At 48.1% G+C, this 22,938-nt stretch overlaps 1 protein-coding gene across 6 annotated transcripts in view; it reads right to left on the reverse strand.

Moving 5' to 3' along the window:
• Positions 1-4,085: 4,085 nt before the first annotated feature.
• The window catches only part of IDS (iduronate 2-sulfatase), a 41,022-nt gene continuing 22,169 nt past the window's right edge, over positions 4,086-22,938 (reverse strand). For 2 of the 6 annotated variants that reach the window (XM_030304907.1, XM_030304909.2), the window contains 6 exons: positions 21,829-21,917; positions 19,027-19,227; positions 17,407-17,577; positions 13,782-13,908; positions 11,739-11,912; positions 4,086-8,465 (listed from right to left, as the gene is read on the reverse strand). In XM_030304907.1, coding sequence (XP_030160767.1) covers positions 7,993-8,465; positions 11,739-11,912; positions 13,782-13,908; positions 17,407-17,577; positions 19,027-19,227; positions 21,829-21,917 — 1,235 coding nt within the window. In that variant the 3' untranslated portion in view covers positions 4,086-7,992. The remainder of the gene's footprint in view (positions 8,466-11,738; positions 11,913-13,781; positions 13,909-17,406; positions 17,578-19,026; positions 19,228-21,828; positions 21,918-22,938) is intronic. The other 4 variants (XR_004343204.1, XM_032592014.1, XM_032592013.1 and 1 more) reach the window with 4 other exon arrangements.

Consider the following 22,938-nt stretch of genomic DNA (forward strand, 5'->3'; position numbering starts at 1 on the left):
GGGCATGCCTGCTATCTTTTCTGGCCTCTCTCCTCGACTCCGGTAGCGGCCCCCCTCTCAGTTACGACCACCCAAAATGACTTATGACATTGCCAAATGTGCCCCAACGGCAGCATTGCTCCCCACCCCCAGTGAGAACCACTGGCCTAGGTGACGCTTGGGGTGACACCTCGGAGCCATGAGAGAGCACGTCCGATCGCCCTTGCCTAGGATGGTTCCGCACAGATTTCAAGATCATGCCATCCTCTGCCCCTCATTCCTCGTCGCCCCCCACCCACTCCTAAGTCTTTTCTCCTCCAGCTTGAACATTCCTCCTTCCAGTGTTCCTCACATGACAGGTGGGGTCTCCCATTCGTGCACACACCCATGACAGCTCCGCGTCCACACCTAAACACAATTCTCTAGGTGCCGGCAGAGCGCGGGCAGAGCAGAGTGCGGGCAGATGCCCGCCTACGCAGCCAGACATCCCTTTCACTCTGGGCAGCGAAGCCCCACTAAGTCCCACGCTGAGCTGTGGACCAAAATGTTGAAGGTTTGCACAGGGGACACTGCTCCCTTGGGTCACCCCTCCTTGACACCTGGGTCCCGGGGCTCAATTGTTAGGCCCATATTTATCCTTCTCAAACTTCACCAAGTCACCAGAAATCGGTACCCATGCTTGCCCCTGAGGACACAGAGATGGGTGGGGAATGGGACAGGATAGAAAATGACTCATCGCTGCACACATGTGTGTGCTTTTTAAAACTCTGTGCCAGTAAGCTTTGTATATTGCCCAGTCGCAATAAATAAGCCAGCCAATAAACACACTGGACATACTTCACCTGCTCAGATTCACCCAATGCTCCCAGCCTGTCCTGATCCATTTGGAAACTTATGATGTCTTCCAGTGTCCTCATTTTCTTCCCCAAATATGAGAAGCGTGCCATCCAAATCTTCACTCAAAGCCATCAACAAGGAAAGGCGGAAGAGACAAGCCAGGATTTGTTAAGGTACTTAAGGCACTAAGTGGGGGCTTCTCCAGCTGGCACCCCACAAACCCACCCATTTCCTTCAAGATGACAAGCCAGCCCTCCTTTCAGTGGCTGCTATTGCACATCTGGTTTCCCTAAAGAGGCCCACTAGATCGGCCACCCCACTTCCTCCTTCTTTCTGGGGAGTCTCTAACTGCAGGGTAAGCTGAGAGAAATAGCACTGCCCAGCAAGGCGCTTCTATGCCCAAGTGCAACTTACCGCCTACCTCCCATAATTCAGCCGCTTCTCAAATCCCACAGCACACTTGCCCTGGCCTCACACGGGTGGGGGCAGGCTGGGTACTGTGAGGGGGCAAAACCGTACGATGGGATGGAGGGCCGTTAAATGGCTTCACTTATTTTAAGGCCGCATCAAGCAGTCCCAAAACAGCAGCAAGAATTGCACACACAATGATAATGGCAAATTTAATATGATTTATTCATACAATAACTCATGCTGCACTTAACACAAATACAAGGATACCTTTTTCAATAGTGTGGAGGAGATGAATTCATAAAACCTGTTAAGTAAATAATGAATTTTGAATATAAACCACCTGCAAAGGTTCTTTCCAAAGCACACCCGAAACGACAATAAATTAGGGCAAGGGTTTTGTAAATGTCAGCCCCAGTCCTGCTCTAAACCATCTCACCTGCATAAATCACACTTCCTGACTTTTACAGACAGGAAAAAGCAAAAGCGTTAACCCCTGCCCTTTGCTCCTCTCTTTGTCCACGTCCTAACTCTGGCTTCCTAGCAGGTGCCAAAGACACTAGACATGGAGCCTTTGTTCCCTGCTGCCAGCAGAGCTCCCTTCTGCCCGGGGTGTGCCACATTGCCCTCTGCATGCACCTGCAGGTGGCCTCCCAGACACCGCACCCAGAGCCAACCGAAGCCATGTCTGTTTTCTCCAGCCTGGAATCGCCCCCATCAGAGGCCTAGGACCACGGTCCAGAATCCAGAGTCAAACATCCTTTCATGATTATCAGCAGTGCCTGCCAGCGATCTTGGTGGGATATGGAGTAACAGCCAGGAAACTCGGATCCCCAAGGAAAGCCCTCAAGGATGGGCTTTCCACCACATCGGATTGTATTTCAGCAGACACTTGAGAGGAAAGCAACATCTGCCCCACTAGGTAGGCAAATGGGCGGGACACCAGCAGGAACTTCAGATGCACGTGGGAGGCAAGTCCTGAGAGCGGTGAGGGCTCTTACCCATCATCGTAACATTGTAGGCGATCCCAGGGCACTGGCTGGTGACAACCCTCTCAGGTACAAGTTCTCGTGTATGGAGGAGAGACTGCCTGGGAGAGGTGAGGGGACACCAAGTGCACTGGGGCAGAAGGGGGCTAGGCTGACAGCAGGCTCAACCACAATGGGCTCTACCTAAGGCCAAAAGAGATAATGGGCGGAGCCAAAGGGGGCACCTGGGTTCTAGTTCAATTCCCAATCCCAGGCCAAATTCAAGAGATTCTGCAAAGGAGCTGTAATCTGCAGGCTGGACTTGCGCAAGGAGAAGGGGCTGAGCTCCATTTTGGAACTGATACCCAAAGCCCCCCTCACACAGTGAGGAATGATGGCTTGGTAACCCCGGCAGGCATCAGTGAGGTCGGCCTGCTGCCATCGTTCAGAGAAACCTTACCCACTGTAGCCAGGGTGAGGCTCCGCCAACCAGCTTGCTCATCTCTCAGCATACACCCCAACAGTTTTAAGTGATTAAAGATGAATGCAGACTAGATATACACTCAAAAGTACTTAAAAGGAGAGATTTGAACAGATAACTGTATGCCCATGTTCACAGCAGCATTATTCACAATAGTCCAAAGGTAGAAACAACTGAAGTGTCCATCAGGGGACAAATGGAGACACAAAGTGTCATCTATCCATACAATGGAGTATTATTCAGCCTTAGAAAGGAAGGAAACTCTGATATATGCCACAACATGGATGGACCTTGAAGATATTCTAAGTAAAAGAAGCCAGACACAAAATGACAAATATTCTATGATTCGGCTTCCATGGGGTTCCTAGAGTAGTCAAATCCATAGGAACAGAAAGGAGAATGGTGGTTCCTGGGACTGGGGAGAGGGGGAGATGGAGTTGGGTGTTTCATGGGGACAGAGTTTCAGTTGTGCAAGAGGAAAAAAGTTCTGTGGATGAGGTTCCAATGGCACAACATCGTGAAGGGACTTAATGCTACCTACAGAACTGCACACATAATGGTAAATCTTATGTTATACGCACTTTACCACAATTTTTTTACTGCATACAAAAATTTGAAAATTTCAGTAAAAAAGGATTAATGTAGGAAGGGTGGCACACTCATCATGACTTCTTGCCAAAAGCCATTAATGATGTAAAAAAAATGCCGACGTTATTTCAGATCACAGAGGTGGGATACAGGATTGGATGTGCATTTCATCTGTGTACAGATAAAAACGTCTTCATCTGTGCATATGTATGTGGGTAGGAAAAAGAGCCAAGAGAAATGCACACATGTCTACAGTGGCTATGTTCTGGACATGGTGGTCATCCTCACCATCTGGCATGTATGTCTTCCAAATTTTATACAATGAGCATACATTATTCTGATAACAGGGTGAAGAGACAGGGTAACTTAAGTATAAAAGCAACCACAAAATCAGGAAAGGAAAATGAATATTTATTCAATCTCCAGATTTGGAAGGATCCCTGTGTTTACCGGGGAAAAAAAATCATGCAGGGAAAGAGTAATTTGTTTGATTATTTTAAAAAATGAAACCCATAACCAAGATTTAAAGGCAAATTCACTGGAAATACAACTGGAAATACAAATGCCCAACAATTTTACAGAGAGAGCAATGTTTAAGGATGGTAATAAGCAAAGAGTTAGAAGGTAAAACAGGATGTCACTTTCACCTGTTATCATTAGGGGTGGGGTCTGCTGGGGGTTTTTGGTTTTATGTTTTTTATTATTGTATGCTTGTTTGCTTTATTTTTAGTTTTACTACCCTAAGGTAGCAGGAGAGTGGGGAGAGGGGCCAAATCGAGAAGCTTTTGACAATTTGGCACTGAGAGACCAGCCTAAGGGAGTCATTTGATGTACATAAAAACATTTTATTCACAAAGTTGTTCATCACAGCATTATTTACAATACTGGAAATCGGGAAATAAGCTAAATTTTCAATAATTTGAAAGAAGGTTAAGTAAATTATGGTAAAAGTACACAACAAAATATATTACCACCATCATAAAGTATCTGCAGAGATTTGCAGTAACCACACATAATACTTAGTGAAAAAAATAATATAAAACTGCACGATTAAACACAGAGCATGATCACAGCAATGTAAAACACTCATACCCCAGAGAAGACACGATAATCAGTGACCATCTTGGGGCAAAATACTGATGCATATTCTTACCTTTTACTGTATTTGTTTTCCAATTTTTCTGTAATTAACACATTAATTTTGCGTTCAGAAAAAGATACCTTTTTCCAAAGCAGCCATAAGATTCTTTAGTGATGCTCCTGTTCATTTCATGCCATGACACACTCTAGAGTCACAAAGCCTCAGCTTCTTGGAGATGGGAGCAGGTGAGTGGCTGTGAAGAATGGTCATGAATGGACGGGGGGGTAGGACAACCTAGGGGTGGGCAAGGAGGTAGGGATTGGCCAGGGAGAGTCAGGGACCAGTATGAAAACTGGTCAGCCGAGGAAAGGGGCTTTGTGGAGTCAGGGAAGACTCTGACTGCTCAGCGAAGGTCTGAGGAGACCCAGTAGTAGGCACTGACGGTGTTCTCAAAGGGCAGGATCAAAGAGGGAGTTCAGGAAGACACGTGGATTCTTCAGGGGCAAGGGAGGAAAGAGGAGGGGGAGGTAAGCTACTCGGAAGGAGGTGAGAAGGGCTGGGGAGATGGTGATGGCACTAGCGGTGGGGGAGGAAAGAGCCGATCGCCAGAGGGCGCTCCCGGCGCCACGCTTCAACCTGACGTCCCTGGCTCGCCTCCAGACAAGTCTTTGCACACAAACCTAGGGTGCAGAATCGGCTCACAGGAGGGACTTGCCAACAGCTAGGTGGACCCAGCTCACGCAGTTAGTCTTGGGCAGCTCTGTTCCACTTTCTGCCACGATGGAAAGGTTCTAGATCTGTGCTATCCAATATGGTGCCCACTAATCATACAGGGCTGATGAGCACTTGAAATAGGCAAGTGCAACTTTGATTCTGCTTCTGAAATGTTTATTTCATTTTAATTAATGTAAACAGTCGCATGTGCCTAGTTGCCACTGGACAGCACACAACTAGGGGCAGTGATTCTCAAAGTGTGGCCTCCGGGGGAGCAGCGTAATTTGTAAGAAATGCACATTCTCAGGCCCCACCCCAGATGCAATGAATCAGAACCTCGGCAGGCAGGGTCTGGCACGCTGGATTTTAGCAAGGCTTCGGGTGGTTCTGGCGTACCCTCATGTTTGTGAGCCATGGAGACAGGTCCACTCAACCTTTCTTGGGTCACTAGTCTGGTTTCAACTGAACTGTATCAAAGAACCCCTGCTCAGGTGATATGGGGCTTTCTACAAATAAAGTGACTGTGGAACCATTAATAAAACACGTCGAGCTCAGTGAGATCAGAGAAAGGTCACGTGGAGCCACAAAGATATGCTTACTCTAGGCCGAGTCAAGATAAGGAACGTGGTCAGCTTGGACATCGGAAACCCAGAAAGCGGCTAGTCATCCCAACGTGTGCCAGAGACGTGCAAAAGGAAACAAACAGTGGCTCTAAATTGGGTTCGGTGTCAAAAATAGAAAGCCCCCCCACAACCTGTGAGAGTATGTGCATCCCATCGAATGTGAAACGCAGCCTTAACTTCTAAAGGGAGAGATCTGTAAAGCGAAGGCCAAGAAAAACTAAAAGCTAAGGAGCACTCTGACGCCGCGTGCTCAAGTAGGAGAGACGAGACAGAAGCACTTCCGGTAGAGGCGGATCCACACACAAAAGCGCCCCACGTGGACCCGGCTCCTGATATGGCTTTGGTCACCCTGGCGAATTACGGGCCAAAACAGCAGCTGCACACCCAATGTATCTGCCACTTCGCTCTTTTCTGGCGCAGTTCAGCTAACAACTTCGGCGAAAGCAGAACGTGGCGATTTTTGACACTAAAGCTGTGCCTCAAGAAATAGAGCGAGAAAAAATGAGGAAGTGTACATACTGCAGCCAACAGGCACAGCACACGGATGTGAGATAAAGGCCTGTGTTCAAACTTATCATTGTAACTGTGGAGGAGGAGATAAAGCTAAACACATTGAACATATGTCACGAGGAATTTGCAGACTGGATTGTAAAAATCTTCATGGAAGTGATGAGAGCGGTAAAAAGGACAAAGAAGGAGAAATAAAAGGCCCAGGGAACCCACCGACAAGTAAAGCGTAGGCATCCAGAAGAAAGATGAGCCTCAGGATCAGGAGAGATGAATAGGGCCCTTCACTCTTCAACTAGAAACCGTTGTTGCCGGGACACTAAGTCACAATCAATTAGAAGAGCATTGTGTTACCATATGCACCTCTACTGTAGGCTAATTAGTAAAAAAAACAACAAAAACAAAAAACCGTCTGAAACTACTGATTTGAAGTAATCTCTTAACATGATATCTTGCCTTTTTTGTTACAATTTAATACACAGAAGTAACTTAACCTAATTTGCTGAAGTTTGTTTCACAAGCATTTACCATTAAGCACTGATGCACTTAAAAGACACAATTACTAGAAATGACTCACTTTGATACAGGACTACACATGATATTGATTTAGAATGCGGTTGACTCCTCTGATGACTACTGATAACTGATCAGCTTCCACTGTTATTAACAGGAGTTGTGACGATCCCACCCTCTTTAATAGGCTAAGCTTATTACTACCACCTGCCTTCTGGTTACTTTCATGTTTGGGGAACACGGAACTACATTCCAGGGGATTAGAAATCACCTAATATTATACTAATGAAGTTTTAACAATTCTCAAAATAATTTAGAATTTAATAAAATTAGTGTTGTCTTTAATCAGCAATTAAAAGTCAAATATTTCTGGCCTCCTGGATAAGTGGATATCTGCAACCAACTATTCCTGAAGAAGGAAAACACTTAACAGTTTTGAGTGACTCAATTCATGGATACAGGTATAACGTAACACATAACAGTGCCTTTCAAGAGGTAATCTCTGAGGTCAAGGGTCATATTACTTGCTAACAAATTATTACTTGGGCCAGACATCTCTGAACATTTTTTTTGAACATTTTTAACTGAATTTCCCATACATTTCATGCCTCTGGTTTACTGAGCATTACGTACCATTTGATATAGAGATTCCACACTAATCACTTCATGCCTAGATTCCACATTAATCACTTCATGCCTATTTTATCTTTGGATTTTGAAAATTTGCAATCTTAAGAACAAAAATTGAAGATAAGACTTAAATGCATCTGGCATTATTATTTAACATTTTAAAAAGAAACCTGAAATACTGACATAATATTTTGAATATATTGGGCTAAATAAATTATTAAATTATAAACAAAACAACCAGGAACTTAGTGTTAAACAGCATGTGACATACGGTTACTTTTTGAAATGCACTAAATTCCGCAAATAATTCCAGTATTTCTTGACTATAGCGTTACGTTAGGTTATTATGGTCTTGATGGCTAAAAGAATGACAATTTTCATTTGCTCGCTTTACACTTATCCATTCGATAAATAAGCTATGATTGTTCAAAATGGGAAAGAATGGTTCAGTCCGATCACCAAGTAGAAATGAAGACTCAATAAAGAATCAAAGGGCTGGGCTATTACATATTCTTAGGCCAAACTGTTGATGTGCACTTTGGCTGCCTACCCCTGGGTTGCTTCCAATATTGTGGGTAATCGCCAAATAACCAGCTCTAACTCCTCCTCTCCCCAGCTGGAAGGGAGCACATTACGTACGCCCCCCTCAGTGCTTGGCAAGACTCAAGGCATCAATGACTGGAGAAGGTCTCTGCCCTGGGAGTCATTATACATGTTGTGGTCCTGCAGAGGGTCGGAATCAACAAAATACAGTTCCCCTGCATGGATGTCAGAAAAATTAGCCAGAAATTCACGGGGATCAAAGCCAACCCACACAGTGTACCTATAGTCTATCGTGCGTATGGAATAGCCCATGACCTTTATATCTTTTAAGCTCGGCTTGTCAGAATTCCACTGAGGATAGTCTGCGGGCCGGGGGTACTGGCTATAGGCAATAGACTCACGGGGATTACCACGAAGGTGCGGGTCCTCTCCCAGGTCCTGGAGTTGAAAATGCTTCCCAAGGTTCTGGCCTTCTCGGCACAGCTGCACATGAAACGAGGGAACAGGACAGCGAGGTGGGACGTGCAGGCCAGCAAGTCCCGCGAGCGTAGGAGAGAGAGAAAGAAGTTCCACCAGGTCCATGACTCGCCGGCCTGAAACAGGAAGCGATCCTGCTGAATGGACTACTTTACGGAAGCCTGCACAGCCAACAGGATGAGGACAGGAGCCCATCTGGGCACCACGCGTTGTCTTTTGTTTTTTTACATATATTTTTGGCCCAAGAGTTTAGGAACAATGCCAACTCGGCACCTTACCCAGTTAGAGGACACAAAATGAAGGTGCCCGCAACCAGCTGGCACTTTTAAAAATGATGTGAATTTTGGAGCCATCAGTGTAATAACTGATTCAGGCAAGGATCACCCACGGAAGCCCAAGCCACCAGGTAAAAATCTGTTGTGGGACAGGATATTCAGAATCTCAACAGTGTCACCCTGCAGATGACTCCTTCCTGGATGTCAGCACATCTCCTTTAGATTGTGGGAGAACACGAACAACATCAAACTTACCACCTGACCCATGTTGTAGCGTCCACTTCAGCAGCATCACAAACATTCACCCTGTTCCGCAGCCATCACCACCATCCATGCCCAGAACTGTTTCCATCTTCCTGAACCGGAGTCTCTCCTCATTAAACACTACCTTCCGCATCTCCCCTGCTCCCCAGCCCCTGGCACCCACTGTCCTACTTTCTGTCTCTATGACATTGGCTCCTCTAGAGACCTCGTGTAAGTGGCATCACATAGTATTTGTCCTTTTAGGACTGCTTACTTCACTGAGCATCATGTCCTCAAGGCTCATCCATGTTGTAGCAGGTGTCAGAATGTCCTGCCTTCTTGAAAGTTGAGTAACATTCCGCTATGTGGGGAGACGACATTTTGCCTATCTATTCATCCGGCAGTGGATACTTGGGGTGCTTGAGCCTTCTGGCGATTATGAATAATGCTATGAACATTCAGATACAAGTTTTTGTTTGAATACCTGTTTTTAATTCTGTGGGCTATATACCTAGGAGTGGAATTGCCCAGTCACGCGCTAACTCTACCTTTAACTTTTTGAAGAATGGCTAAACCATTTTCCACAATGGCTGCACCATTTTACATCCCCACCAGCAGTGTGAGGATTCCAGTTTCTCCACACCATCCCAGTGCTGGAGTTTTCTGTTGATTTTGATAATGGATAGGAAATGGCATCTCATTGTGGTGGATCCACCTTTAAAGTCTCAATCCTGTACTTTCTGTTGATTCCTATTAAAACCGGTCTGGGCTTTGGACCATCATTCTGGCCTTTCTGGATCTTTAAGAATTCGTTTTATACTGCCCAATTTTATTTCAACATATTTAATTTGTAAGTTAAATAAAAAGAAAAGAAGCTTAAAGAAAGATACTTTTACAAAATGGCAAGACCTGGCCGACATGGCCACCTTAATCAGGACCAAATCTGGCATCACTAACAATGGCACATGCCACCACCCAGTGCCCCCACTGTGACACCAAGGAAGCACACAACCTCATGTCCAGTGTGTGTGTCAAAAATGTTTACCCTGAATCTAGTCATGAGGAAGCAATGACACAAATCCAGACTGTAGGCTGCTGCCCAAGACAGATACCCCAGATGCCTGTAAAAAGGTGAGGTCAGGGAGAAATGGGGGCCCAGATCCCATCAGGACTTGTCAGCTGCTATAAGGACTTCCACTCAGTGAGGTATGTGGGAGGCTCCAGAGCAGGGCTGTGACACCACCTGACTCGGGTTTTAACAGGATCACTTCAGCCACTGCGAGGAGGAGGAACTCCAGGGAACCACGAGCACAACCAGGGAGACTTCAGCAAGCCACTGCAGGAATCCAGCAGGAGATGGTGGCGGTGTGGCCCAGGGTGGCAGCATGACTCAGTGAGAAGCAGTACAGACAGACTGAATGGACAGCAACAGGCTTGCTGACGAGGACTACGTATTACATATGGAGGACAGAAGAGAGGCAGGGGTCAGGAGGACTCCACGATTTTTTGGCCTGAGTCAGCACAGACATTCCCTGAGAGGGAAAAGCGGGCCAAGAGGGTCTTACAGTGAAAGGCCAGAAGCCCAGCTTGGGCACGTCAGGCTGGCCAAGTGGGACAAGCTGTTGGAAACCCAAGTCCCAAAGTTCAGGGAAGAGACAGAGGCTGGAGATAAAATTGGGGCATAAACTGGGAACAGTGCAGTTATGTGAATTTACAACTTGCTGAACACCTCCCCAAAAAAGTTTCAAAAAAAACACACAAAACATTCTCAACCGGTCAGATTTCTCCAAGGAAACAAAGGGCTACAATCATGCCTTGAAAAGGTTTAACCTTATCAATGACTTGAAAGAAGGCAAAGCATGCAGCACACGAAAATCACGTGTAGAGAAAATAAAATTGGGCTGTTTAAAGCAAACTGAGAAAGATCCAGAAAGGCCAGGATGATAGGCCAGAACCAAGGAAAAAAATTTTTAATAGAAATCAATATAAAGGGCAAGATTTAGATGTTAAATGGATTTAGATGGATTAAATAAAGAAAGAAGTCCAGAAAGGGAACAACCTGGCTTCTGAGAGTTCATGGAAAACGTACCCCTAAAAAAGCAAATGTCATCTGAAGTACATGACTCGTCTCTGCACTGAGCAGATCAACTTAGGAAGTAATTCACAAAGAACCTGCACAGATTGCCCCATGCTGTAGCAAGGGGTATCTTGTTCAAGGGACATTTCTGGAAATCTTTTTCTTAAACTGGAGTTTCTGGAAGACAGAAGCCACAATAACTGTGGGCCTGAAAGAACGGCTGCAGGCCTGGGGATCTCAGCCTAGAGAAGAGAGGTATTGGTGTCATTTTCAAGGCTGGGATGGACTGGCACGTGGAAGTCAAAGTAAACTTGCTCATTGTTGCGGAGTGCAGAAGCAGGTCACCTGGCCTACTTGATAGATCCAGCGGCTCACTAGACCGGTAAGCTGCCAAAACGGCAAATGTCTTCCTCACAAAGGGCCGAGTCCCCGTAGAAGTGTGCAGGCAAGAGTTATGCTCATCTGTAGGGGGACAGCCCCAGCCCTGGTGGAGTCTGTCACCCCTGCCTCCCAGCTTTGGAGCGCACTATTGTCACCACCACGATAGTCCTCCTCATCCTGGGGGTGCCACCTACTCCTTCCTCACTCCCCATCTTCCATGCTCCTCGTGGACGAGGGCCGTACTTGGTGGCTCTGGCCCTGCCACCCCTCCCTGACCCGGAGGTACTCAGGAATGCCAACACCGGGCAGGAAGACGGACCAGGTAAGCCCTGGGCTCTGAACTGGTAAGGTGATTTACATGTAAACTAAAGAAAGCTTACTATCAAGCAACATCACTCCGGTGTATTTTATACCTGGCTCCATCAATTCCAACACAGAATCGAAAGGGTCGATGTAAGGGAAAAGCTCCTCTCCTGCCTCTGGAAGCGGAGCCGTCCTCCCGGGAACATAGAACATCAGGGGCACGCGGGTAGCGACGTCAAAATTGCTGTATTTGGCCCATTCTCCATGTTCACCTAGAGCCCACCCTGGGTCATAAAAAGCACAGAACGACAGAAAACGAATAATGATATTATTCATTGCCCACTTTAGATACCGTTTCATTTCCTGTTGTAAAAACCAGAGGAAACAAACACTCATCAGAAGAAATTCCTCTATAATGACCACAAAAAGGGGACTTCCCCTAAATCTAAGTATTGCTTTATTTGAAGTTAGACCTTTGTCCTGAATGAGGAAACTCTAAAAGGAAAAAAAATACTAAATTCTCAAATGAAACTATCTTCTTTTAGCAAACAACTAGCAATTGCACCCAAGCTGGGTGCTGAGGGACCCATGGCCCCGCACAGACATGCCGCCCCTGCTGAGAGGGGCTCCCCTTGCCTGGACGGGGGCTCCAACAGCCAGCGCTGCCGCTGCCCAGCCCTGGGCTGGCCTCCCTTGACACAAGTCCCGCAGGCTCAGGTCTGCACCTGACGGCATGCCGCCGAACAATGAGCTGTGACACTGTGGCACTATCACTCACATTTTAAAAAGACAAGGATAGCTTATTCAATTTTTAAAATATACCACAGACCAAACAAATATAACTTGATTTGAGATCCTTGACCTTGATAAAAAAACAAAACAAAACAAAAAAAAACCTCTTAACCCTGACTTAAAACATCCATCCCTTGCAAAAGACAGCTTGAAAACCCCAAGCTGGAAATTTCTAATGTCTGCATCGGAGCACCCGTTTTGACATAAAAAAGATGAAAGAGATTGCACATTGAGTAGTTCGTGTTACAAAATAACCAAAGCCACATCAAGCTGCCATGTATGGATTGGAGAAGGCTTTTGTGGTTGGGAGGTGGGAAGTCTCAGGAGGGCCATCTGTCATCAGTGCAGCTGCCTCAGAGCAAAGAGAGCTTCCATGTGGGCCTGGCCTTCATGGGTGCACCAGACTGTGTGAGCACTGGAAGAGGAACTGGGCATGGGAAAGAGGGGCCGGAGGGGATGGCAAACCATCAGGAAACAGCGAAAACTTAGGATGCCTCCACAGAAGACAAAATGATGTGGGACTTTACAAGGCTTAAGGCAGGCCTGTGAGAAATCACATGGAGAACTGTCTGTGACATTAGGTGGAAAAAGCAAACTAGGGAACAAAACAGTTTATAAGCACAATCGATTCTGCCTTGTTCCATGACTATATATGACACACACACACACACACACTCCACCGCCACATGTATATGTACAACCAAAGGCTGCCAAACGGATCCCAGATCTGTCAGCACCAGTTAGCCTCGGGCATGTGGGAGCAGGGTGATGGGGACTGGGGGGTGTTGTTTAGCCTCTATTCTTCAGCTTGATAAAAATTTCAAATTAAGAAAAAAAGTTTTAAATAAACTGTTTCCATTTTTGGAAAAGTAGGAAACTGCCTTAATTAAAAGAGAGAAAGCACTGCGAGCCCCAGGCTCTTGGCAGAGAGAACATCAGGGCTGGGAATAGAGGGGTGCAGTCAGGTCTGAGGGCCTTGTGGGGCCCTGCCAGGATTCTTCTGGATCCTCCTAAGAAAAACTGAAATCCTCTAACAGTCTAGATGAGCAGCATGGGTTAAAAGGGCTCCCGACACAAATGGAGGGTTCCTGCTGAGTTCATCAATAAAAAAAAAAAGGTTGCTATCAGGTCCCCTCCCAAGCATCCAAGACACTCCTTGTACCCAAAAGAGGCCCCGCCCCCACGGAGAGAGGTCTCAGGACTAATAGGACAATCATAAAAGCACCCTGAGACCCCAGACTTGGGGCACTGCTGATTCTCAAAAGAGAACACGCCTATGTTTAAGGCAATCTAGAAAAGCACATTTCACAGAAAAGTTCCTATGTTTTGCGTGACTCACCAAGGTATTTGAAAATGCTTACCATGATCTGAGGCAAATGCAATGATTGTGCTATTGGTCAGCTGGAGATCATCCAAAGCACTCAAAAGGTGGCCAACCTGTGTATCCAAATACGAAACAGAGGCAAAGTAGCTCTGGCGGATTTTCCGCTGCACATTAAAAAAAAGAGAGTGAGTGCAATTGGAATTGCAGTGGTACACAGAAGAGTGTCACCTGAGCATTCCGCCACTGACGCCCTTAACTCTCTCAGCCAAAACATAACGTGTGTTTCCCCACCATCCATAGCCCCTTGCCCACATGGTCCCAGCGAAATCTGGGTCCGCAGCAGATCCAAAAGGAAGATTATTTTCTAAGTGAATCAGATTTCACTTTAGGGCACAGATCACAGCAGATGGATGTGCCACTTACTATCCCCTTCTGTCTCCTTCACATAATCTTACGGGTCCCAGGAAATGGCCCCGTACACTGAAACTCATCCCCCAGGCACTCCAAACTCCCACTGAGGGTGGCACCAAAGACCCCACCAAAGCTCTATTCACTCCCAAAGGACCAGAAACTGGGGGGCTTAGAACAATAGAAATGTTCTGTCTCCCAGTTCCGGTGGCCAGAGTCCGAGATCCAGGTGTCGGCAGAGCCAGGTTCTCTCTGCCAGCTCTGAGGGAGGGGGCTGCCTCTTCCAGCTTATGCTGGTGCCCGGCATCCTTGGTGCCCATGGGCTTGTGGCCACATCACCCCAATCTCTGCCTCCCTCCTCACATGGCCTTCTTCCTGTGTACAAGAACACAGATCATACGACTCCAGTATGACCTCATTTTAAAAAAAAAAAAAATGTTTATTTTTGAGAGAGAGAGAAGAGAGAGAAAATGCACACAAGCAGGGGAAGTGCAGAGAGACAGAGAGAGGGAGAGGGAGAGAGAGAATCCCAAGCAGGTTCTGTGCTGTATCGTAGAGCCTGACATGGGGCTTGAACTCGCGAAACCGCAAAATCATCACCTGGGCCAAAATCAGATGCTTAACCAACTAAGCCACCCAGGTGCCCCTCCAGTATGACCTCATTTTAACTAATGACATCTGCAATGACCCTGATTCCAAACAAGGTTCCATTCTGAGGAAGGAGGAGCTCATGGCGATGGGACGAGGGGGTGGGGTGGGGGTGGTCCCTGCTGTTCTTCTTCCGAGATGAGGGAGATGGCCACAGCCCAGCACACGAGCATGCACGATTCTGGCGACCGGTAAGGGGCATTACCAACAGCGCTGTTTACCAAATATTTGCCGGGTGCCACCCGATCCTCGGAGCCACCCTTTACGGTGAGCACTAACATTCCCATATGACACGGGAAGATTCCAGGGCTCGGAGAGGTGGATTAACTTGCCTGGAGACACACAGCTGGCCAGGGGGACATGGCCCAGGTCAGTACCCACACTCATCCTGGGTGTCCCCTCCCCGGGGCTGTCCACCAGCCTCCATTTCTGAAATCCCAAGTGGCATCATCTGCCGAGAGATGGGGCAGAGGGGTAGAAGGGGCAGGAGGAGAGTGGCACGGGTTCTGAGCGGCCACACAGGTCAAGGGAGTTCTGAGCAGAGAGCCCCCATGGATGGGCTGCTGGGGCTGGAGGCTGGGCCCATGAGCGTGTCTCCATCTCATGGCTGCCCAGGTTCACTCCAGCAGCCTCAGGACTTGGGTTTCAGAGCAGAGTGGGTGGTGGGACCATTGTGTGATCGGAGCACTGCAGGTGAGGCAAGGATCGGAGCACAAGTGTACTGAGGAGCTGGCAAGAACAGTAAGCGACCTGCCCAGGAGGAGACTCCAGAGGGGACAGGACCCAAGGGGAGAGGAGAGGGCCACACTCACAATCCCCATGAGGCATGTGGAGAACGGAGACATGGAGCGAGGGAGCTGTGAGAAGAAGAGACTGCGGTCAGTCGGGGTGATGACCGAGCAGGAGTGGACCCGGGAGGTGGCAAACCCCGAGTGTGGCCCCTGAGGCCACTGGCTCATGTGGAGCTGAGGAAGAGGGCCAGAGGCTGGAGAGGGCAGAATTGAGATACTCAAGAGTGGAGTGAGATGCGGCCTGGGCACAGACACCCAAAGCTGCAAGAGGACAGTGAGCAGGGCCCAAGTTCAAGGTGAGTGTGCAGAGGCAGGAGCACACAAGCACACCAGGGAGGTCCTCTGGGCGGCTGCACCACCCGTGAGGAGGGGTGTGGGGAGGGGAGGAGAGCACCTGAAGGAGCCCTCACACGCAGCTCGCACTTAGACGCTTTCGTATGTGCTCTGTGCTCCCTGCTGAAAACCTTTCTCCACCTCGTTTCCATTTTACAGAGAAGGAAGCTGAGGCTCAGAGACGTAAAATGACTTGCCATGGGTCGTGCAGCTGGTATGGGGCAGAACGGGAATTCGAACCCAGACCATTGAGAAGCCTGGACAACAGCAACGGCAGGTACCTCACTAGCTTCCCATGCAGACCAAGCGAGATAGCAACATAAAACACTGGGCACCCTTCCTGGGACACAGTCCCATTTCAAGAACATTTTAAGTGGCCGTCACTAACATCCAGGTGTGGCCTCAGAGCTGCAATTCGCGCAGCCTTGCTCTCAGAACCCCGGCATGGGGAAGTTAGGAATGGGACCAAGTGGTGAATCTACTCCTCTCCAAACTCTCACCACTGCCCTCCGAACCTCAGGAGTCCAACAGATACAAGGGGCGCACATCCCTCACCCTTTTGTGGTGTTTGGAACTGTGCCCTGTAGCAGTATTTCCAAACCTCTGAGTGCATCAGAATCGCCAGGTGTGCTTTTGCAAATGCAAGTTCTCAGGACCCACTTCAAGCTCCCAACTCCCTAAGTCTGAGTGACGCCAGGACTCTGCTTATAAGAAGCCCCTGTGGGGATTCTGATGCAGGCGGTCCAGGAAGCAGCCTTTAAAAACACTGCCGTCTACCTTCCATGGTAAATTGCCTATTGGTGTATTCACATAGTAACAGAAGGGCAGGGCTGCGTGTGGAATAGTCCAGAAAGAGCACTGGTCAGCACGGTTTCTGTACTCCAGGGGGAGGGTGACTGATGAGTCAGCATGAGGATTCTAACTCTGGCTGCTCCACCCCCACGCGATGGCAAAGGGACATCAGATGTCGCAGCGGGACAGCCACGTCGGTGCCCCAGCTCCCTCTGTGTCAAGGCCCTGCCCACCACACCACCGCCTGAGAGTGATGGGTACCTGTGCAGGCTTCCCCACAGAGAGGACCTGCCAGTGCCAGCAAAACAAACATTCTGGGCTACACAGGAGCTGCCCGCCGTCCCATAGCTGATGAGCTGTCACCTGGATTGAACAGCACCCCCATGAGTTAGTGATGGTCGTCCAGGCCTCCTCCCTACCCCGGTGCCTACGTCCTGTGAATCACCAAATCTCCAGATGCCTCCTTCTTTGGAAGTGGAGACACTGATTGGGAGACTACATCCACTCAGCACCCCCTACATCCGAAATTCCTCCAGACCACCCCACCCTCAGCACCTCACAAGACACCTAGCACAGAGAAGATTCTTAGGAAGACATGATGGGTAGAGTGGTGTCTATGGAGAAAAGTGGTGTCACCAATGACATCACACCAGAAGTGCCCAATAATTCCCTCAAATATGTCCTTGGTACCTGAAAATCCACAGGAATTGGGCCATAGGGCACACTGAGGTTCAAGGCTTGCACGTCCTCCCGCTGCCTGATGTCCATCCAAGGGTTGTAGGCCACAGGAGGGAGGCCAGCAGGCACCTGGGGATCGGGAGCCAGGGTGATGTTCTCCAAGGGATACAGCTTCTGAAATTCCTTGGGGGAAAAGCACACAAAGACACCAGGTTGTCATTCTTTTCTGGCAGAGGCACAAGGCTGGGACTCTACAGATATTTATACTGCCTTTTTAAGCCTGTGATGCACTTACACGGCAGCTCACTGACACTACAAAGTCAGACTTGAGGTCACACTCACAAGATGCCAATGGTAATGATATCGCCACTCGTTTTCTATGAACCAAGCAGCAACGGCTCTCTTTTCTCCTATATATCAATACCCTCCTATTCCCATCCCCACTTCCCACCTCCCCTCCAAGTGGAAAAGGCGCGGAAGGGTGTTTCCAGTTCCCAAAACCTCCCTCCGGTTTGACAACACCCTGGGAGTTGCTCACAGAACGTGCTCAGGCACGCCCGTGGTTGTGCCTGATGACAGCGCAAGGGCAGCAGACACAATCAGCAAAGCCACGTGGGCAATGCCCAAGGGAGACCAGGCACAAGTTTCCAGAATCCTCTCCCAGTGAGGTCACACAGGATGTGCTTAATCCTCCCAGCAGGGAGCGGTGTGCCAACATGTGTGAAATGCTGCCGGCACGGAAGCTGGTTAAAGCCTCAGCACCCGGGCTGCTTCCTGGGGTCACTCCCCCGGGCACCCTCTGCCCTCACATACCCAAACTGCAGACTCCAGGCAGGAGAGCGGGGGTTTGCGTCAACAGTTTGGGCACAGAAAGCCACTCATCGCTCTGGGAGCGGTGCCAACTCCAGCTTCCCAGAGGCCAGCCAAAGCCCAGCCTCGCAAGCAGACCTTTCTAAGGAGAGCAGCCAGGCCTGCCAGGTTAACCCCGGCTGGGAGGGCCAGATCCCCTGCGCCAGTCAGAGCATCAAAGAACATGTCTTTTGCTCTCTACATCCATCACTAGTGAGGGGCATTCTTTACAAAGTCAAAAGAATGGGCTGCTTAGGCCTAGGGAAGACACGACAGGGAAAAACTGAAAAGGATTTTTAAACAGCAGAGACTACATGCTCTGAATGACGGACATGCAAGCAGTGCCCTGTGTTGAAGGGATCTGACCCACCAGGCTCAGGGGGAGCGCCAACTACTGAACACGGCTTCACGTTCCTTGGAACCGTGCCCCCAAGGACCATCCCTTACCGAGGGCCTTGGCAGCCAGCTCTGACTCCCTTCTCTCTGGTGATCTTACCATCCAACCCAGCACATGCTCACGGAGTCCAAGAGAAAAAAACTAAAACCCTCCAGTGGGGGAGGCAGAAAACCAAGCATTTCCAACAAGATTCTTACATACCCCAAGTCTACTTCTTAGCCTTGACCTCTGCATCCCATCTCCACACCACTGAGTACAGTAGTGCCATCAGGCACCCCAGCGACAGGGCCGGCAGGATGTGGCCACCCTCACTACACTAATCTCTCCTTCGAGAAAGGACAGAGCTGTCACAGCTGTGCTGGATCAACCCTCAGCCAGATCTTCACCTTGGGGTATCTGAAGGGGATGTGTGGCTTGTGATACCCAACAGCCAGGAAGAAAGGACTGGCTGATGTTTTCATCTTTTCCAACAACCGTATAGCTTGCTCGGTGCTCTGTTTGTCAGGCAAGGTGCCCTCCGGCACATCCGCCACATCCACAGGGCAAAGCAGGTTGGCATGGAGCTGTCCGTCCGGCCCCCTGCATGTCTTTGAAAACAAAACATGTAACGCTGTCAGCTCTTGAAATGCAAGAAACAGGAGTCATGAAGGCTGCACACACAGAGGATTTAACATTCATATCACTAGCCTGTAAATCTTCATCATTCAAAGTGGTCGGGCACACACGAACTAGAACTAAAACAGAGAAACGTTTCATCTTTTGCAGGCAGGGCCTGGGCCAGAAATCCACCAGCACTTAGCTTCTTGCTGTTCATCTTCTGTCTCCAGGCCTTAATTAATTAAAGGAAGCCCATGTAAACGAATGACCAAAACAAATTTGTCTCCAGCTCAATAAAAAAAAAAAAATAAGCGAATTAAAAAATGGACAAGGTACTTGAACAGAGATTTCTCCAGACAAGACAGATAAATGGCCAAAAAGCACATGTAAAGATGCTTCATGTCATTAGTCGTCATGGAAACACAAGTGAAACCCAAAATGAGATACTACTTCCCACCCACTACAATGGCTAGAATTTTTAAAACTGGACAGACAATAATACTAGGATGGCTAGAATTTTTTAAACTGGACATTAACAAGTGCTGGCAAGGATGGGCAGAAACCAGAGCCCTCATACATGCTGCTGGGGATGTGAAATGCTACAGTCACTGTGGAAAACACTCAGGGGGTTCCTCAAACAGTGAAACATAGAGTTAGTGTGTAACCCAGCAATTCTACACCTAGGTGGATACCGGAAAAAATTAAAACCTACGTCCACACAGATACTTGACCTGGCAGTTCCACCTAAGAGAAATGAAAAGTTAAGCCACACGAACACCTGTACGTGAATAGCAGTATTACTGATAGTAGCCAAAGAGTGGAAACCCAAATGTCCATCAGCTGATGAACAGATAAATAAAACGTGTTATCTCCTCCATACAATGGAATACCATTTGGCTATAAAAAGTAATGAAGCTTTGGGGAGCTTAGCTGGCTCGGTCAGTAGGCATGCAACTCTCGATCTCGAGTTTGTGGGTTCAAGCTCCATACTGGGTGGAGAGGACTTAAAAATAAAATCTTTAAAAAAAAAAAAGGTAATGAAGTTCTGATACATGCTACAACGTGGATGAGCCTCAGGAACACTATGAATGAAGCCAAACACAAAACGCCATATACTGTATGATTCCATTTACACAAAATGTCCAGAATAGGCAAATCCATAGAGAAAGAAAGTAGATCAGTTGTTGCCATAGGCCGAGGGTTCAGAGAAAATGGGGAATGAATGGTAACGGGTACCCACATACTTTCCGGAGTAATGGAAATGCTCTTAAATGGTTTGTTGATGGTTGCACAACCCTGAGCATACTAAAAATCACTGAATTGCACACATTAAAAGGGTGACTTTTATGGTGTATCGATTATATCTCAAAACATTTTTTTAACAACAAAAAAACCCCTGTCTTCAATTTCAAAGACAGACTAAGACTTATGAGTGACAAAGTCCCAGTCAACTGGATAAGGTCACAATCCATGGAATTTCCACATCTTCAATGATGCCATGCACAGAATGGAACCTATTGCTTCATTGCCCAAAGTGGTCATAGTGCCCACAAGGCCAAGGTCAGTTCTGACCATGATTTTGGCCTCACAAACACCCAGCTGCTGCTGCCCCATCCCAAAAAGCAGCATTCTTTCACAGGCCAATCTTGGCCACACCGCCCCCAGGCAAGACAGCCCAGCACCTGCTCACCCTATAGCTACACATGAGCTGCAGCACTCACGGGGGTGTGGGACAGTCAGACCCACTGCTTTGAGGATGAATGTGGGGAGTGAGGACAGAAGCCAGCATTTATAAGTGAGGTCACTAAAAACTCTCAAAACGGCTTCAGGGGATGAAAGCATTGAGACATGTCTTCCCAGTGTCACTCTGGTAGTACTCAAGGCACAGGCCAAAGGCCAGAGCCCTGAGCTCTTGCTGTGTATTCTGAAATGGAAGGTTGTCAAAAATTTAGAATACTCCTCTCCCCTGACCAACCGCCTCCCCCAAATCCACGTCCCCCTCCATATGAGGTCTTTAAAAACCTCAGAGGAGTTATGTCCTATATCTCAGTTCTCCAGCTGCTTTTCTGAATGTTTTAAATGCGGTATTTAGTTTCATTTCTACATTGCATGTTCCTCTACACTAAGATTAAAGTTCTCTGCAGACTCCTTTTTTTTTCTGTAATGCTCTAAAATTTCAAAACCCCCGTCAAAGGTCTTAGCACCCGATCCTATCCGTTAGGCCTGAGACGGAGAGACAGACATATATATGTACATATGCCTTTCTCCCAACTTGGGCCAAGGCCCCTGGAGGACAAGCCACTCTTCTCCCTACCCAGAGTAAGCACCCGGCAGCCATTAAATGAGCCTTACACACTAGAGCATAAGGTTCTAGAACAAGCCATATCCATGTGCTTCTAAAACGAAGCCACCTCTCCCAGCGGATCTAATGCTAAAGATCCCGACATCTGTCTCTGCCACGTCATGATCACAGACTTCACTGTATAACCAACCTGAAAGAACATGTGACACATACAGAAGTTAACCTTAATTTGCTAAACAGGAAAAAAAAGCAGTTCCTCTACAGAATACCACCTCTTTCACATCCTTACCTTGGTGTTTTCATACTTTTCAGAGGAGGGATGATAAGGTGGAAATGACCAGCTATATGGAGAATCATCACTATAATTGGAAGATATTCCTTGAGAGGGGAAAAAAGAAAGTCATTAAATAAAATCTGAAGGGTCCTCCAATGCCCTCCCCACTCCAAATTAAAACTTTGTGAACGAGGGAAGTATCATCTTCCTTTTTTGGGCTTCAGTTTCCTCATCTATAAAATCAAGAGCTTAGGCAGATGATGAGAAGTCCCCATTAAAGCCAACTCACTAGGTTTCTGGGGCACCTGGGTGGCTGAGTCAGTCAAGCGTCTGACTTTGGCTCAAGTCATGATCTCGCAGTTCATGAGTTCGAGCCCTGCATCGGGCTCTCTGCTGTCAGTGCAGAGCCCACTTCAGACCCTCTGTCCCCCTCTCTCTGCCCCTCCCCCACTTGTGGTCTCTCAAAGATAAATAAACATTTAAAAAATGTACCTTAAGGCTAACTCACTAGGTTTCTATTCGAGTAGTAAGCATCCGACCCCGTAGTCCCTTAAGCCCTGGCTATTCATGCTAGGCCCTGAGGAAGGCCCCCTCAGGTCAGCCAGCCAGCTGCAGCAACAGAGCCCCACGGAGCCCTCGCTGGAGCCTCTACCCTGTCCTACAATGGAGGAGCAGAGGCAGCAGCACCACCACGGGCCAGGTGGGGAAGGGGAGGCTCAGGGAAGGTCGGTGCCTTAGCTGATGCCAACCGGATATAGAGGAGTGAGCTGGGACTCAAACCCATGCCCTAGGACACCTGGTTCAGTGCTCATTCACGAAGCAGAAACCCACCCCTAAGCTCAGCAGCCTTCGTCTATTTGGCAAGACAAAATAACAGCAAAACCATGGAAGGACAGCCCCCTGTCTAGACAGTAGAAGTGCCGTGTAAGTAGGGAAGCCACAGACGCGATGGGTCGAGTGACAGCGGGCAGTGGGGCGTGTGTGGGACCCGACAGAAAGTGCTGCCCAGCGGGATGAGATAGGAGGGGGCAGGGAGGGTAATGTAGGCAGAACCGCAGGAGAAAGAGCATCCTCAGCACAGTGACCCAGGGCTCCAGCAGGGAGCACCGGGCAAGGCAGGACTGG

The sequence above is a fragment of the Lynx canadensis genome, chromosome X (assembly GCF_007474595.2).
Source record: "Lynx canadensis isolate LIC74 chromosome X, mLynCan4.pri.v2, whole genome shotgun sequence".
Taxonomy (NCBI): Eukaryota; Metazoa; Chordata; class Mammalia; order Carnivora; family Felidae; genus Lynx; species Lynx canadensis.